Below are 15,091 nucleotides of genomic sequence, written 5' to 3'. Positions count from 1 at the left end.
TTAATGAGGTCAGTCCATAAGAGGGCCGTTTAGGAGTCTGGTAACAATGGGGATGAAGCTGTTTTTGAGTCTGTTCATGCATGTTCTCAGACTTTTGTATCTCCTGCCTGATGGAAGATGTTGGAAGAGTGAGTAAGCCGGGTGGGAGGGGTCTTTGATTATGCTGCCCACTTTCCCCAGGCAGCGGGAGGTGTAGATGGAGTCAATGGATGGGAGGCATGTTTGTGTGATGGATTGGGCTGTGTTCACGACTCTCTGAAGTTTCTTGCGGTCTTGGGCCGAGCAGTTTCCATACCAGGCTGCGATGCAGCCAGATAGGATACTTTCTATGGTGCATCTGTAAAAGTAGGTAAGAGTTAACGTGGACATGCCTAATTTCCTTAGTTTCCTGAGGAAGTATAAGCGCTGTTGTGCTTTCTTGGTGGTAGCATCAACGTGGGTGGACCAGGACAGATTTTTGGAGATGTGTACCCCTAGGAATTTGAAACTGCTAACCATCTCCACCTCGGCCCCGTTGATGCTGACAGGGGTGTGTACAGTACTTTGCTTCCTGAAGTCAATGACCAGCTCTTTAGTTTTGCTGGCATTGAGGGATAGATTGTTGTTGCTGCACCACTCTACTAGGTTCTCTATCTCCCTCCTGTATTCTGACTCGCCGTTATTCGACATCCGGCCCACTATGGTTGTATCGTCAGCAAACTTGTAGATGAAGTTGGAACCAAATTTTGTCACGCAATCGAGTATGTACAGGGAGTATAGTAGGGGGCTAAATACTGTTGCTAACTTTTGGTTGGCTCTTAATTTGGCTCTATTTAATCACGTTTGCTCAAAAGTCGCCAGGTATCTTTCGTCACCGCCACAAGGCTCAGAACCGAATACTGATCAATGACTCGATAGACCAGTTAGTAAGTTCAAAAGCAATGCACATTTATTTACACACAGTCAAATCTACTCATGCATAAACTCTACAAATTAAACTACCACTATTACTAAGGCCTATACTTAGCTTTGGGCGCCTACTCAGTCAGAGGAACAATGGTCGTTGCTCGGTTCTGAGGCTGCTGGGTTGAGCTGTTTACAGGGTAGCAACTAGGTGCGTCTATCTCGTAGCGTGCGTTGACTTGGAACTTACTTGGTCTGCTGTAGCTGCTAGGCTGGTCTCGCTCTTCGCTGAGAGCCAAAGCCAAAGGAGAAAGATTCTCCCTTGGGTGCTACCTCTTACACTGCAAACGGCTTCGCGCTCTTTTGGACGGGCCTTGAACTTGGCCTCAACTAATTGGGACTTTCCCAATCATCGGTATTGATTTTCCTCCAATAGAGGTGTGGTTCCCTGACCGCTGGGCGTGTCCTGGTGACTGTCAGTCTGCTTTGTCTTAGCTTCTTCTGGCGCCGGGGAGTCTGTCCTAACATTGTGTATCTAAATGTTTCCCTTTTGTCCCCGTAGATGGCTCATTAGTATGTAAATTGTTTGGTAGTTTCTGTCCTGTCTGAGCATTTAAGGTTCTAATCAACAGACAGAGCTTGCACCTGCTTGTTTCTTAGCATTGTCCAATTTTCCCTGCAGTCTTTCCAAGTGTCCATTTTGTAATCGGGACGTGGCCATCCCAGATGGCTACAGTACGCAGCCTTGCGGGGCCCCAGTATTGAGGACTATTGTGGAGGAGGTGTTGTTGTTTATTCTTACTGATTGTGGTCTGTAAGTCAGAAAGTCGAGGATCCTGTTGCAGAGTGAGGAGCCAAGTCCGAGGTTTTGGAGCTTTGATATGAGCTTGACTGGAATTATGGTGTTGAAGGCGGAGCTGTAGTCAATAAAATAGGAGTCTGATGTAGGAGTCCTTCTTGTCGAGATGCTCCAGGGATGAGTGTAGGGCCAGGGAGATGGCGTCTGCTGTGGACCGGTTGTGGTGGTATGCGAATTGCAGTGGATCAAGGCATTCTGGGAATATGGAGGTGATGCGCTTCATGACCAACCTCTTGAAGCATTTCATTACGAATGAAGTCAGGGCCACCGGATTGTAGTATCGTTGCCTTCCAAGGGTTCACTTTCAGGAAGGCCGATCTGACTTCGGAAGCTGTGATGGTGGGTATGGGTGTGTCGTGGGCTGCTTGGGCACTCGACAGCGGATCATTGCTCTCCTGCTCGACCCGAGCATAGAATGCATTGAGTTCATCGGGGAGGGGTGCGCTGCTGCTGGAGATATTGCTCGGCTTCGCTATGTAGCCCGTTATGTTGTTTAGGCCTTGCCACATCTGTCGCGAGTCTGTAACGCTAGTCTGTGTCTCTAGCTTGATCTGATATTCTCACTTGGCATCTTGGATGGCTTTGCGGAGGTTGTAACTGAATTTCTTGTATAGGCCAGGGTCGCCTGACTTGAACGCCTCAGACCTGTCCTTCAGTAGGGAGTCAATCTCGCGATTGAGCCAAGGTTTCCGGTACATCCTCTGTCCAAGGAGATGGTGCCGTCACTCCTACGCAGCAAAGCCAACATTGCGAGGGTGGCATGCTCAGTGGAGACCTTGGTGTAGGAGGTGCGCTCCATGATGGGGGATGTCCGCTCCCCGGCTCAACTCAAGACCGCCATGGCTGAGGCCATGAGTTCCAAGATGAAGGACTCCAACTGCAGAGTGCAGGCACTAGTGGGAATGCACAAGTGTCAGCACCGGACGACTGGGTGGGGTGGGGGTGGAGGGGAGGGCTTCTGGATCTCACACCAGCTGCCACTCTTTCCCATGGAGGCGCACAGGGACTCCCGGGCACCCAAAAGGAAAAGGATCGCAGGAGCGCAGCACAGGGTCCTCCACCCACTGACCCTTAGGGTGCCCAGCCCACCAGATGACTCCTCCCTTTGAGCAACACACCTCCAGCCCAGCAAACCGCAGAGGGTAGCACAGCCACACCAATGCTTCCCAAAGGTACACCCGGACCCTCAAGGTTCAGACCCCCTAGGGGACGCCCACCAAGGTTATCTCAGGCAACAGGATATGGAACGCAGTAGGCTGCCTCACTTGAGCTGTGGATCCTGGGGATATGCTTAGATGTAGCGGAAGGGCAGGAAGAGTAAGAAACTGTAGGCACTGGTGAACATAGACTGTAGTTTAGATACGTCGCCACTGTAATATAGCACTTGTAATAAATATCATTTTGTTTACCAGCAGATCCTCCTCCCTGTCATTTTATAGTGCCATGCTCCACAAACCTCCGTGCACACTCGGCACATCATCCCTGTGGAGTGTAAGAATGCCAATGCTATGTCTCTCACTGATGACAAAGTAAAGATGTGCTGCTGCTGGCATGGGCCACCCCAATCCCACACTCACAGCATCAACGATCAGGCCTCTCATTTCTGCCACTCATCTCCAGTGATGAGGCCATGACCTGACAAAGGTGAGAGAGGCTGACCCACCTCAGAGGTGAGTTGGAGGAAAACACCAGGATCCCTAACCTCGAAGGGGGCAGTAGCAGATGAGGGCTCATCCTATGTCTCAACCCCATGACAAGCTCTTTCATTGGCAGGACACGTTCATCTCTGTCAGGCCGGAGTCTGGGATATTGCTGAGGACAAGAGGAGTATTGCTCGGTCTTCCATGCAAATCATCATCATTCTCTTGCAGAGTCTGGCGAATGACCTTAGCTTCCAACCCATGAACTTGGGCACCATCACGAGAGCCTAGTACTGGCAGCACAGGACTGATGAGATGTCACACCCCATAGTGAAAGAGCTCTTCACTCCCTAGTCCCGCTCATCCTTAATCAGAGAGACTATGAGGACGTCCCTAGTTCTTTGGTCCATGTGGGCCCTGGCCATGGGCCAAGGTTCTTCCTCCTCTGCAGGTTGCGCCTCTTCTACATCCTCACCCCAGAAAATGTGGCACTCCTCCATCTCCAGGTCCAGCTGGTCGTCGCCCTGAAGCGCCAAGTTGTGGAGAGCGCAGTAGACCACTATTATGCGAGACACCCTCTCGGGGCTGCATTGGAGGGCACCCCCCCGACCGGTCCGTATCTTGAGTAGTCCAAATTATGATTATTTGGAGGTGCCCTTGCAGCTTGGCCTCTCATGGAACCCCACCCAAGAACCTCACAGTCACCCCCAGTGGAGACCCTCTGTTATCACCTCTACCCGCCCACTTTCCAGCTCCACGATGGCAATTTGGACACAAACCCAGCAAAGAGGACACAGGAAGCAATGCCTGCATGTCAGCCTGTTTTCCTGCCGCAGATAACAGGTAGGCAATTTTTTAAGAATCTAGCGCAGCGGTCATGTCCTTAATTTCCATCAATAGATTAAATTGTTGAAGGAATATTTTCCAATTATACTGGAAATTACCAGAGGTTCTGAGTTGCTGTGGTGCTGGAAGTGAGTCCATCTTACCGGTTTTTTCTTGCCCGAGAGGTCCGAGTGCTGCGAAGACTTCCGTGGTCGAATATCTATCCGAATTTATTTTTTTTCTCTTGTTGTCTAACCTTATCTAACTAGTTGTTTTAAAGCCAATACGCCTGGTACCATGTCTTGTTACCTGTGCGGTAGGTAACTCGTGCTACTCAATCCTTGTTTGATGGTGAGGTCTTCTGAATCTCGATGAAGAAGACTCATACTCGTCTAGTAACAACAAAGGTTTATTGAGTAACTATAACAACAAGTGCATGAGTTCTTTACTTTAACTTTGATATTCGTGATAAGGTTAACAATATCTAACTACAATAACTATACGTAACTCCACTAGCCATCTGAACTATTCTGATAATGGCCTGGTCACAGTGCACCCGAGAGAGAGACTGAGGGAGACACAATGTGGTTGCTTTTTATACCCCTGTTGGTCTGGCTCTCTAGTGATCATGTGGTGCTGCTGATTACACATTAACCCCTTGTGTACATGCACATATAGGGATCACTACAACCGCCAGGTTCACGGCTATGTAAATCTGTAGTAAACAGCGCTGGTGTGCCCACAGCATATTCGTTAATGGCATACTAATGTATTAAATAAGGTGTGTTTTGTGTTACTCCACCGGTGAGGGGGTGTGAAAATCCAAAATCCCAATCTCGCCAGAGGAATACGCGTATTCCAATTCTCTCCGGATTCTGAGTCCGCGCCGCTGTTTTCACTGATGGCTAGTGCGGGCTCAAAATCACCTCCAAACAATCATAATTTGGATTATATATGAACCAAAGAAACAAGAAAGTATAAAATTATAGTTCTGCAAAGCAAATTTCAAAAATTAAAGTTAAAGTAAAAACCTTGACGGAAGTGCCATATCTAATCAGTATAGGAATAATAAGACATTGGAGGTATATGTCTGGTGGGACCGATAACTTGGGTGGGAAAGATTCATATTCCTGGGATGTCAGCTCAGTACTGAGCAGAAGAGGGTTACATAGGACAATGAGCTTCACTTGGCTATGCCTGGGCCAATGTCCCCACTGGGAATTTTTAGGTGTTTGTTGAGGAGTGTTTAAACTATGGGGGAATGGAAGAGACCATTAGAGGGAATGAAAGGGAAATAAAGGCAATAAGAACTGAAGGAAAAGGGGAAAAAACAAAAACATTGTAAAGAGCAGAGCAAATGAAAGTGATTAAAAAGAATAGGATTTAATACAGACTTTTTAAGTGGATGAATGTATTGAATAAAATTAGTGAACTTGAGGCAATTGCTGTATGTGGGTGGCTGGTATTATATAATAGCAGTAGTCATTTGGCAGTACAGAACTTGAATATTGGTGAGAAAAGAGACATGCTGTTGAATCTTTTTGTCTTGTACTCATCAGGACAAATTTGCCAGAATATCAGTTGTAAAAGGAACAACAGTTTATGCTGCATAAGAAGAGAGTGCTGATTGGTTGGCAAATAGACTAGGATTGGTAAAGGGGTTGCCATGGAGAATCCACCAGGGAAGGATTATCTGCCAAGCCTTTGTTTAAATTCGAACCAGGCAGGTCTATTCTGATTTGCCAAGGCATTGCCCTGGGGAATGAACCAGAGAATGGCTGTCCCCCAAGCTTTTACTTAATTGAAAAAGACGCAATGATTAAAAACATACGCCATCTGCCTGCAAAGGACGGGGCCCTAAGTGTGACTATATGAAGCTTTTAGCACGTGTAAGCAAGCGACATTGCAAGCCTAACTGGCAATCTTAAACTGGTTGTCAGTGTAATTCTTAAAACAGTAAGGATTGTCTAATCGCAGAATCACGTCTAATGTTGGACACTATGTTTTGAGTTTTGCAAGCACTGGCTGGTTGGGAACAGTTTGTACTTTGCTTATTGCAAACAGCCAAAGGGACATGCTGTTTTGTATGATCTGCCAATCATTGGGACATATGACCTACATACCTGACATCACATCAGCACTGAAGTTCACCACATTACTCAATTGTGAGATAGACAGAACATGTTTTGGCTTCACGGCAGCATCCTGTTAGTGGAGAACATTGCTAGTGTTGCTACTGCACAGTATCAGCATGTAATGGCTGACTTCGCCTGTTGCTCAATTTTTTTGAACCATAGGGTAATCTGAAGTAGACCTGCCACTTTTCAGGACCCAAAGTGGCCATATAGAGTGAGCAGTGATTTGATCAGGGTAGCCATCATCCCACAGGATGGCTTTGACACGCCCTATTTTAGTATCAGTTTTGCACAGTGAGCAAATGGCTTGGGCCCTATTTACGAGGTTGCCAATAAGGCCAGTATTATAGCGTGTGGAACTATCGGAATCGAAACGCACATATTGACGAGTGCAAGTAGGTTTGCAGTAAATAGTACAAAGAACAAAGAAAAGTACAAAGAACAAAGAAAAAACAGGAACAGGCCCTTCGGCCCTCCAAGCCCGTGCCGACCATGCTGCCCGACTAAACTACAATCTTCTACACTTCCTGGGTCCGTATCCCTCTATTCCCATTCTATTCATGTATTTGTCAAGATGCCCCTTAAATGTCACTATCATCCCTGCTGCCACCACCTCCTCCGGCAGTGAGTTCCAGGCACCCACTACCCTCTGTGAAAAAAAACTTGCCTCGTTCATCTACTCTAAACCTTGCCCCTCACACCTTAAACCTATGCACCCTAGTAATTGATCCCTCTACCCTGGGGAAAAGCTTCTGACTATCCACTCTGTCTATGCCCCTCATAATTTTGTAGACCTCTATCAGGTCACCCCTCAACCTCCGTCGTTCCAGTGAGAACAAACCGTGTTTATTCAACCGCTCCTCATAGCTAATGCCCTCCATACCAGGCAACATCCTGGTAAATCTCTTCTACACCCTCTCTAAAGCCTCCACATCCTTCTGGTAGTGTGGCGACCAGAATTGAACACTATACTCCCAAGTGTGGCCTAACTAAGGTTCTATATAGCTGCAACATGACTTGCCAATTCTTATACTCAATGCCTCGGCCAATGAAGTCAAGCATGCCGTATGCCTTCTTGACTACCTTATCCACCTGTGTTGCCCCTTTCAGTGACCTGTGGACCTGTACACCTAGATCTCTCTGACTTTCAATACTCTTGAGGGTTCTACCATTCACTGTATATTCCCTACCTGCATTAGACCTTCCAAAATGCATTACCTCACATTTGTCCGGATTAAACTCCATCTGCCATCTCTCCGCCCAAGTCTCCAAATGATTTAAATCCTGCTGTATCCTCTGACAGTCCTCATCGCTATCCGCAATTCCACCAACCTTTGTGTCATCTGCAAACTTACTAATCAGACCAGTTACATTTTCCTCCAAATCATTTATATATACTACGAACAGCAAAGGTCCCAGCACTGATCCCTGCAGAACACCATAGTAGGAGAAAACTCAATGGCAGATATTTCAACAAGGACATCAAGGAAAGGTAGCTCATTTGACTGCTTTTTAAACATGATTTTGAGTGCAGGATTAAGCCCATTAAGATGTGTAAGGAAATTCAGACACAGCTGCAGATTTAAATATGACAAACACATTACCTAAGTGTGGGAAATTTGGAAGGGGTACAAGGTTAGGTGTTGTTCCATTGAAGACATGTTTCTCATGGAAACCTACTGAGATGTTGACGAAAGCTGGGCCTAGAGGGGAATCCCAGGGCAACGCTACCTATACAGGCATCCATGGTATCATTAAAACTGAACTCATCTGAACAAGTTGCTGAGTTCATAAATTCAGTGAAAACAGATTCAGACAATAGCAGCACATCTAGATCACAATGATATAGTGACACTGGCTTCCTTGAGCAGCACATTGGTGAATAGGCTCGCAATGTCGAACAAACATATAGACGTGGCATAGCTGTCAATATGCAAATCCAGTATGTTCTTCGCAGAGGTGGAGAAATCCTTCACGGTGGACAAATCCTTCCTGCTCAGAACTGATTATCGCAACTCACTTGGCCAATTTAGATTGTGCATGATAGCAATAGTAGAGACCTGGGGCGGGATTCTCCGACCCCCCGCCATCGGAGAATCGCGGGGGGCGGCGTGAATCCCACCCCGTCGCTCCGACGCTGGCTGCCGAATTCTCCGCCGCCGGTTTTTGGGCGGGGGCGGGGATCGCACCGCGGCGGTCGGGGGCCATTTTCAGTGGCCCCCCTGGCGAATCTCCGGGCCCCGATGGGCCGAGCGGCCGCCCGTTTTTGGCCAGTCCCACCGCAAGGTCCATATCGGCGGGACCTGGCTTTGAGGGCGGCTTGCGGAGTCCTCGGGGGGGGGGGAGATCCGGCCCCACGGTGGGCCCCGCGGTGGCCTGGCCCCCGATCGGAGCCCACCGATCTGCGGGTGGGCCTGTGCCGTGGGGGCACTCTTTCCCTCCGCGACGGCCTGTGTAAGGCTCCGCAATGGTCGGCGCGGAGAAGAAACTCCCTGCGCATGTGCAGGAATCACGCTGGTTGGCGCGGCGCCAACCACTCCAGCGCCGGCCTAGCTCCCGGAAGGGCGGAGGAAAGCACACCTTCCGGACAGCCCGACGCCAGAGTGGTTCACGCCACTCTTTGCCGCTGGTACAGCCCGCCCCGCCGATTGCGGGAGAATCCCGCCCCTGGTTTACACTGATCACCCTCTACACAATTCTACAATATCATATTCATCCATTCCAATTGGATTGCTTTTTCCTCTTGATTATACTTTGTCTTAACGTTCCACCTTGTGCCTACTTCTTCCACCTCTTTATTTATCCTGTCAATAAGGACCGTGTTTTTGGATCAGTTGAGGTAAAATCCTTTCCTGATTTTAGAGCTCTCCTATACAAACTCCTTCCAATGCTCCAGAAATCTGGATCTTCCCATCAATACCATTTGATGAGGTGCATGATGATTTTTTTCCATCTGATTTTTCCATCTGCTCGCCCTAACGGAGCCGAGCATGTGACACTGCGAGCAATCCTGAGGTTACTATCCATAGAACCCCTACAGTGCAGAAGGAGGACACTCAGCCCATCGAGTCTACACTGGCCCTCTGAAAGAGCACCCTACTCAGGTACTTTCCCCCACTCTATCCCTGTAACCTCACTAACCTACAGATCCCTGGACATGAAGGGGCAATTTTATCATGGCCAATCCACCTGACTGCACATCTTTGGGCTGTGGGAGGAAACCGGAGCACCCAGAGGACACCCACGCAGACATGGGGAGAACGTGCAAACTCCACATAGAGAGTCACCCAAGGCTGAAATTGAACCCGTGTCCCTGGCGCTGTGAGTGCCACCGTGTCGCCCTACCCTCAAGATCTACCTTTTAGTTCAGCACCTAACTCTTCAAATTCCCTTTGCACCATCAGCAGGATCTAATAGGAATCCCAACTTGAGGCCAGTGCATGCTTTCTGACATCGATGGTTTACATGTTGAGCTGGATACCAGCTTTATGTTTGTTCAGTTGAATGTGCATTTATGTGGGTATTTTGAATTCAATGATTTCATTCATGAAAGTAAAAGCAAACGCACAAAAAAAACACAGCAGATGGTTTGTAGCAGGGTTTTTTTGTCCCTGAGAATTCTCCTCACTGTGGAGAGGTGCACAAATGGCATAATTCACATGATGCACTGGCAGCACATTTTGTTGTTCAAGACGCTTCCCTTCCATCGATATCCATTTGGAGCTAACCAATGTTAGGAAATTTCAGTGCTGTCATTGTGGCATTTCTATTCCTTTACTTATTTTTTGTTAAAGTGGAGGATCATTCCATTAGCATTGGATTTTATTTTATTTACTTAACTTGATATTTTCAATAATTCGTATTTCTTCCCCTTTGTGATTGTAAGACAGCTGTGACCTTTCTCAAGTGGCTAATTTATCGTGTGAGCCAAGACAATTTTGCATTGCCATTTTCAAGCTGATGTCACTGGATGGATTCCCCTCATGTTCCTCCTCCTCACCCTCCCCACCTCCCTCAAACAATCCAAACTCAGTCCTATCCAAGGTGAACCTGAAAAGACTTTGTGTTGCCTGTTAGAAATTCCAATGAAATACAAATATTTTATTTTGTTTTGTACAGCACCAGGTCTAACTGGAATTGTTGGAGGAAGACCCAAGGTGTAAGTATGCCTGTTTGGCAAATATGTGAATATAATTAGTTCAGACATGAAATGTATTACGCAAATGTATGCAGCTACCATTTAAATGCATATTGGATTTTTAAAGAAGTATTATTAAAGAGGAAACATTTTGGCTGTGTAACAGTAAACATTTTCATCAGATCACAAATATCTGTGAATGGTACTTATAATTATCTTAAACTTTTAAACTCCACTCAGTGAAACAAGATTGCCCTTCTTTGAAATTATAAGATACATTATAATTGAATTCCAGGAGGGGCGGCACATGGCACAGTGATTAGCACTGGGGCTACAGCGCTGAGGTCCCGGGTTCGAATCCCGGCCCTGGGTCACTGTCCGTGTGGAGTTTGCACATTCTCCCCATGTCTGGGTGGGTTTCACCCCCACAACCCAAAGATGGGCAGGTTAGGTGGATTGGCCATGCTAAATTGCCCCTTAATTGGAAAAAAATAATAATTGGGTACTCTAAAAAATAATTTTTATTTTTTAAATATAACTAATTAAATTCCAGAATAGGAATGTCTATTTTTATGCCTAGTTGAGAGAAGGTGATTCCAGGGATTCCAAGAATAAGGGCCTTATCTTATGAGGAAAGGTTAGGCCTATATCCATTGGAGTTTAAAAGATTTAGAGGTGATGTTATTGAAACATATAAAATCCTGAGGGGATTGATAGGGTGGATGATAAAAGAATGTTTTCTCTTTTGGGAGAGACTCGAACTAGAGAATTATGTAAAAATAAAGCGTCTCCTATTTAAGAGGGAGATGAGGAGAATTTTTTTCTCAGAGGGTGATGGGTCTGTGCAACTTCTCCAGAGAGTGGTGGAGCCAGCAAGGCTGAATGCCACATTTGGTGCATGGAAAGAGAAAGGGTTGGAGAAAGTGAACACTTTATTCCTGGAAGGGCGGTGTGCCAGCCTGGAGGAGCTGAAGGAGAAATTTGAGCTGTCAGGCTCAGACATGTTTAGGTACCTACAAGTTCAGAGCTTTGTTGAGAGGTTGTCCTCGGATTTCCCGGTGGTGCCGCCATCATCCTTATTGGAGAGGATTCGCTCCTGTTCGGGGTCAGAGGAGAGCAGGACGTCGTCGGCATGTATGAACTGACCATAAGGGAAGAGTTGAGTTTGGTTGTAGGGGTAAAGGCTAAATGGGTGGAGGAATTGGGGGCAATGCTGTAGGAAGAGGTATGGAGTAAGGCGCTGCGGAGGGTGAATGCCACATCGTTCTGTGTGAGACTGAGCCTGATCCAGCTAAAGGTAGTGTTTCGAGCGCACCTCACTAAGGCTAGGATGAGTCGGTTTTTTGAGGGGTGGAGGATAGATGTGAGTGCTGTTCGAGAGGCCTGCACACCACACGCACATGTTCTGGTTCTGTTGCAAACTGGTGGGTTTTTGGAGGTCCTTTTTTAGCAGCCATGTTGGCGATTCTAAATACTGAGCTAGAGCCCTGTACTTTGGTGGCTATCTTTGGGGTTTCATGTGATCTGGAGCTGCGGATGGGGGCAGTGGCTGATGTCATTGCCTTTGTCATGTTGGTGGCGCAGAGGCGGATCCTGTTGGGCTGGAGGCTGGCAACGATCTAATGGAGTTTTTACACCTCAAGAAGGTCAAATACACCTTGAGGGGGTCGATTGAAGGGTTCTAACGGAGATGACGGTTGTTTATATTGTATTTCAGAGAGTTAGTCGCTGTTGGAGGGGATGGCGGAGGGCACACTAGGGGGGATGACTGAGTAAGGGGGGCGTTTGTTTCTTGGATTAAAGGGTCGTTTGGGGGGTTGCGTTTGGTTAAGGGTTATTGTTTGTATTTTTGTATTTTCTGTAATTTTATATACAATGTTAAAACTTTAATAAAAACATTTTCAAAAAATAAACCTCAAGTGCTCTAACCACAATGTTTATAAGCATCAAGCTTTGATTGACAGCTCCTGGACCACTTCAAACAGAATTGAGTGCTTTCCAATCACTTCCCTTCACGGTTGAGTGATTTTGAAGTGATCAGCTGGAAATTGACAGCACTTAACTCTGTTTGAAATGGTCCAGGAGGTCATGATTGATTCTAACCATTTATATGTTAACATAATAAGGGCTAGTGGAACATTTGTTATGATTGTTGGAGATTCCCTGGAGAGAAGATGATTTATGGGGGAAATGGTCTATCGTCCGAGCTAAGCACCTGATGGAACTTAGTGGGATACAGATGATGTATTTAATGGGAGGAGTCAGGTCCATCTGTAGTTTTGCAGTTTGCCATAGGATGCGAGTCTGACAAGACAGAAGGATTTTATGTCGAACAGCAGTTTTGCCAAATGCTGCTAGGTTGAGCAGAAGTGTCCTGAAAGGGTCTCTCTCTCTCTCTCTCTCTTTCCAATAGTCTCTACACAACTAAGTAATCTGGTTGTTAACATCATTTATAAGTATAAGAATTTGAACTGTAATGGTTTGCTTATTTGGAGTTAGTACCATGTGTAGATAGATAGTAAGTATAAGTTTCTCTTTGTGTTTAAGAACTGTTTAACTGATAATTGTAAAGCTATTTACTATGCTGTTAATGTGGTTATTTCTGTGTTTAAATTCAAGTTTGTTTTCACGTAAAAGATACCTATTGTTCAAAGTCATCACTCCTAGGGTAAAGTATCCATTCCTCACAGTTTTACAAATTGAAAAAAACATTTTTTGGGGTTCTTATCCAATATCCTAACAAATGTTGGCGTCTGGTCCAGTATCTGAACAGAGTGAAAAGGAAGGTTGGAGATGAGGTGATAATTTGCAAGGACAGTGGGTCAAAGCTTGAATTCTTGGGGAGAGGGGCGATGATGGCAGATTTGAACAGGGGAACAATATCTGAAGAGAGAGAACCATTAACAATATCAGTTAAAATGGGAGCCAGGAAGGGAAGTTAGGTGCTCAGCACATTAGAGGGAATAGGATCGAGGGAGATGGAATGTGGTCTCATGGATAATATGAGCTTGGAGGGAAAATGGGAGAGAAACAAGAGATCTGTGTGAATTGAGGGCTAGGGCAGGGACATTTTAGAGAAATGTTTGGCCTAGTAGGCTAATCAAGTAGAAGAAAATGACATGGCATGAAGCAGCTGACCAGATGATCTCAGTCTAAGAGAAAAACAGGGTCTTGGCTCCTCACTTATTGTTGGAGGGGAGGATGGAAGAGACAAAGGAGCAGGGTTGAAGAGGACCATTTGCAGTAGAGAAAGGAAGCCAGGGGTTATTCTTTGCATCCCATGGACAATCCTAAAGTAGGGAGCAATTCCTGCAGGCAATCACAGGACCCAATATTGCTACATTGGTCCGGCGGAGAATGGCTAAATTAGCTGCGTGCTATTTCCGTTAAGTTTGTATCTGCTGTGTTAAGGGAGAAGAGATGAGGATCATACCAGGAGGAAGGGAAGAGAGAGGAGAGGAGGATTATACCAGGAGGAACCACCAGAGTAATGGTTTTATTGGGGGCTGCAGCCTCAAAGGTGGAGGTCGGGTACAGTTGATAAAATCAATAGCTGCAGAAATGTTGTGCTGAATAAAGGACCAAAGCTGGATTGTTAGAATTTTGAAAGGGCAGTTGTAAATTAATTGGGGATAATATTTTCCCAGGAATGGGCACAGAAGGAACCAGGGTTGAGATGAGGACGGGGACGTGATTTTATTATTTTTCGGGTTTCGCAATTTTAATTTGAAATATTGATGCTGCACTGCTCTGTAGGTTTAAAAAATAAGTAAACCTTCTTTAAATTGTACTTTCATAATTTGGTGTTGACCAACTCTAAACGTTCTCTTTATTTATTCATAGGTCTCCTGTTCTGAAGCCATTCTTCTTTTTACATCCAAAACAGAATGTTACGGTATAGTAAAAGCGTTAAACATTTTAAAATACCAAACCAAAGGAAAGGCTCCACAGAAAAGCACATTCAGTCTATACCAAACAATTAAATCTAGCTTCCAAATTGATGGCATCTGAATTATGTGTATAATTTGGGATCCTTTTTCTATAAATTCTGATTTGACGTACAATTGTAGATTATTTAAGCATCTATGATGTTTAGCTCCAAGTCAGACGATTGTGGGTTTAAGCATCGATCTCTTGGTCTGGTGTTTCCACTTGACTGTGCTTGTTATTTTGCATAATTTGCCCAAAATTGGTGCAACTGATTAGGGACTAACTTTTAAGCACAAATTATATTTAGCTTAACTCTTCGCTCTGCAATCTTTTTGTGCTAGTTTAGAAAACATTGCGAAAGAAGTACACAAAACTAGTCACGTCCTCAGGATTGAATTTGCTGCCATGGCTGGCTTCTGCTAATTACACACATCTGCAGGCCTTTGAAGAGGCTTCATGAATTAAGCTGATGTTTTTGGATACAAGGAGATTATTGGAACTTTTCAAAAGCTTTTGAACATGGACTTTTTAATTTATTAAACTGACTACCGTGCTCCAATAAAACTAGTAAATATTTTTTTATAATCGGTTCTGTATATTTTTTTAAAGGCATTTTCAATCATTTAAAATTGGGTTACTTACAGTTGTCTTAAGTGGTGCATTGAAACTGCTTATTCTTTGT

The 15,091-nt window shown here is 45.5% G+C and overlaps 1 protein-coding gene across 2 annotated transcripts in view; it reads left to right on the top strand.

Moving 5' to 3' along the window:
* Window positions 1–15,091, top strand: part of lratb.1 (lecithin retinol acyltransferase b, tandem duplicate 1) — a 270,816-nt gene that overhangs the window by 199,238 nt on the left and 56,487 nt on the right. For both annotated transcript variants that reach the window (XR_011940145.1, XM_072496002.1), the window contains exons 14-15: window positions 10,461–10,500; window positions 14,323–14,374. Coding sequence is in view for 1 of the 2 variants with exons in the window: in XM_072496002.1 (XP_072352103.1) it covers window positions 10,461–10,500; window positions 14,323–14,374 (92 nt within the window). In the remaining variant the exon portion in view is untranslated. The remainder of the gene's footprint in view (window positions 1–10,460; window positions 10,501–14,322; window positions 14,375–15,091) is intronic.

The sequence above is a fragment of the Scyliorhinus torazame genome, chromosome 3, assembly GCF_047496885.1.
Source record: "Scyliorhinus torazame isolate Kashiwa2021f chromosome 3, sScyTor2.1, whole genome shotgun sequence".
Taxonomy (NCBI): Eukaryota; Metazoa; Chordata; class Chondrichthyes; order Carcharhiniformes; family Scyliorhinidae; genus Scyliorhinus; species Scyliorhinus torazame.
The sequence above is the reverse complement of the archived record's forward strand: the minus strand, read 5'-3'. Positions and strand labels throughout refer to the sequence as shown.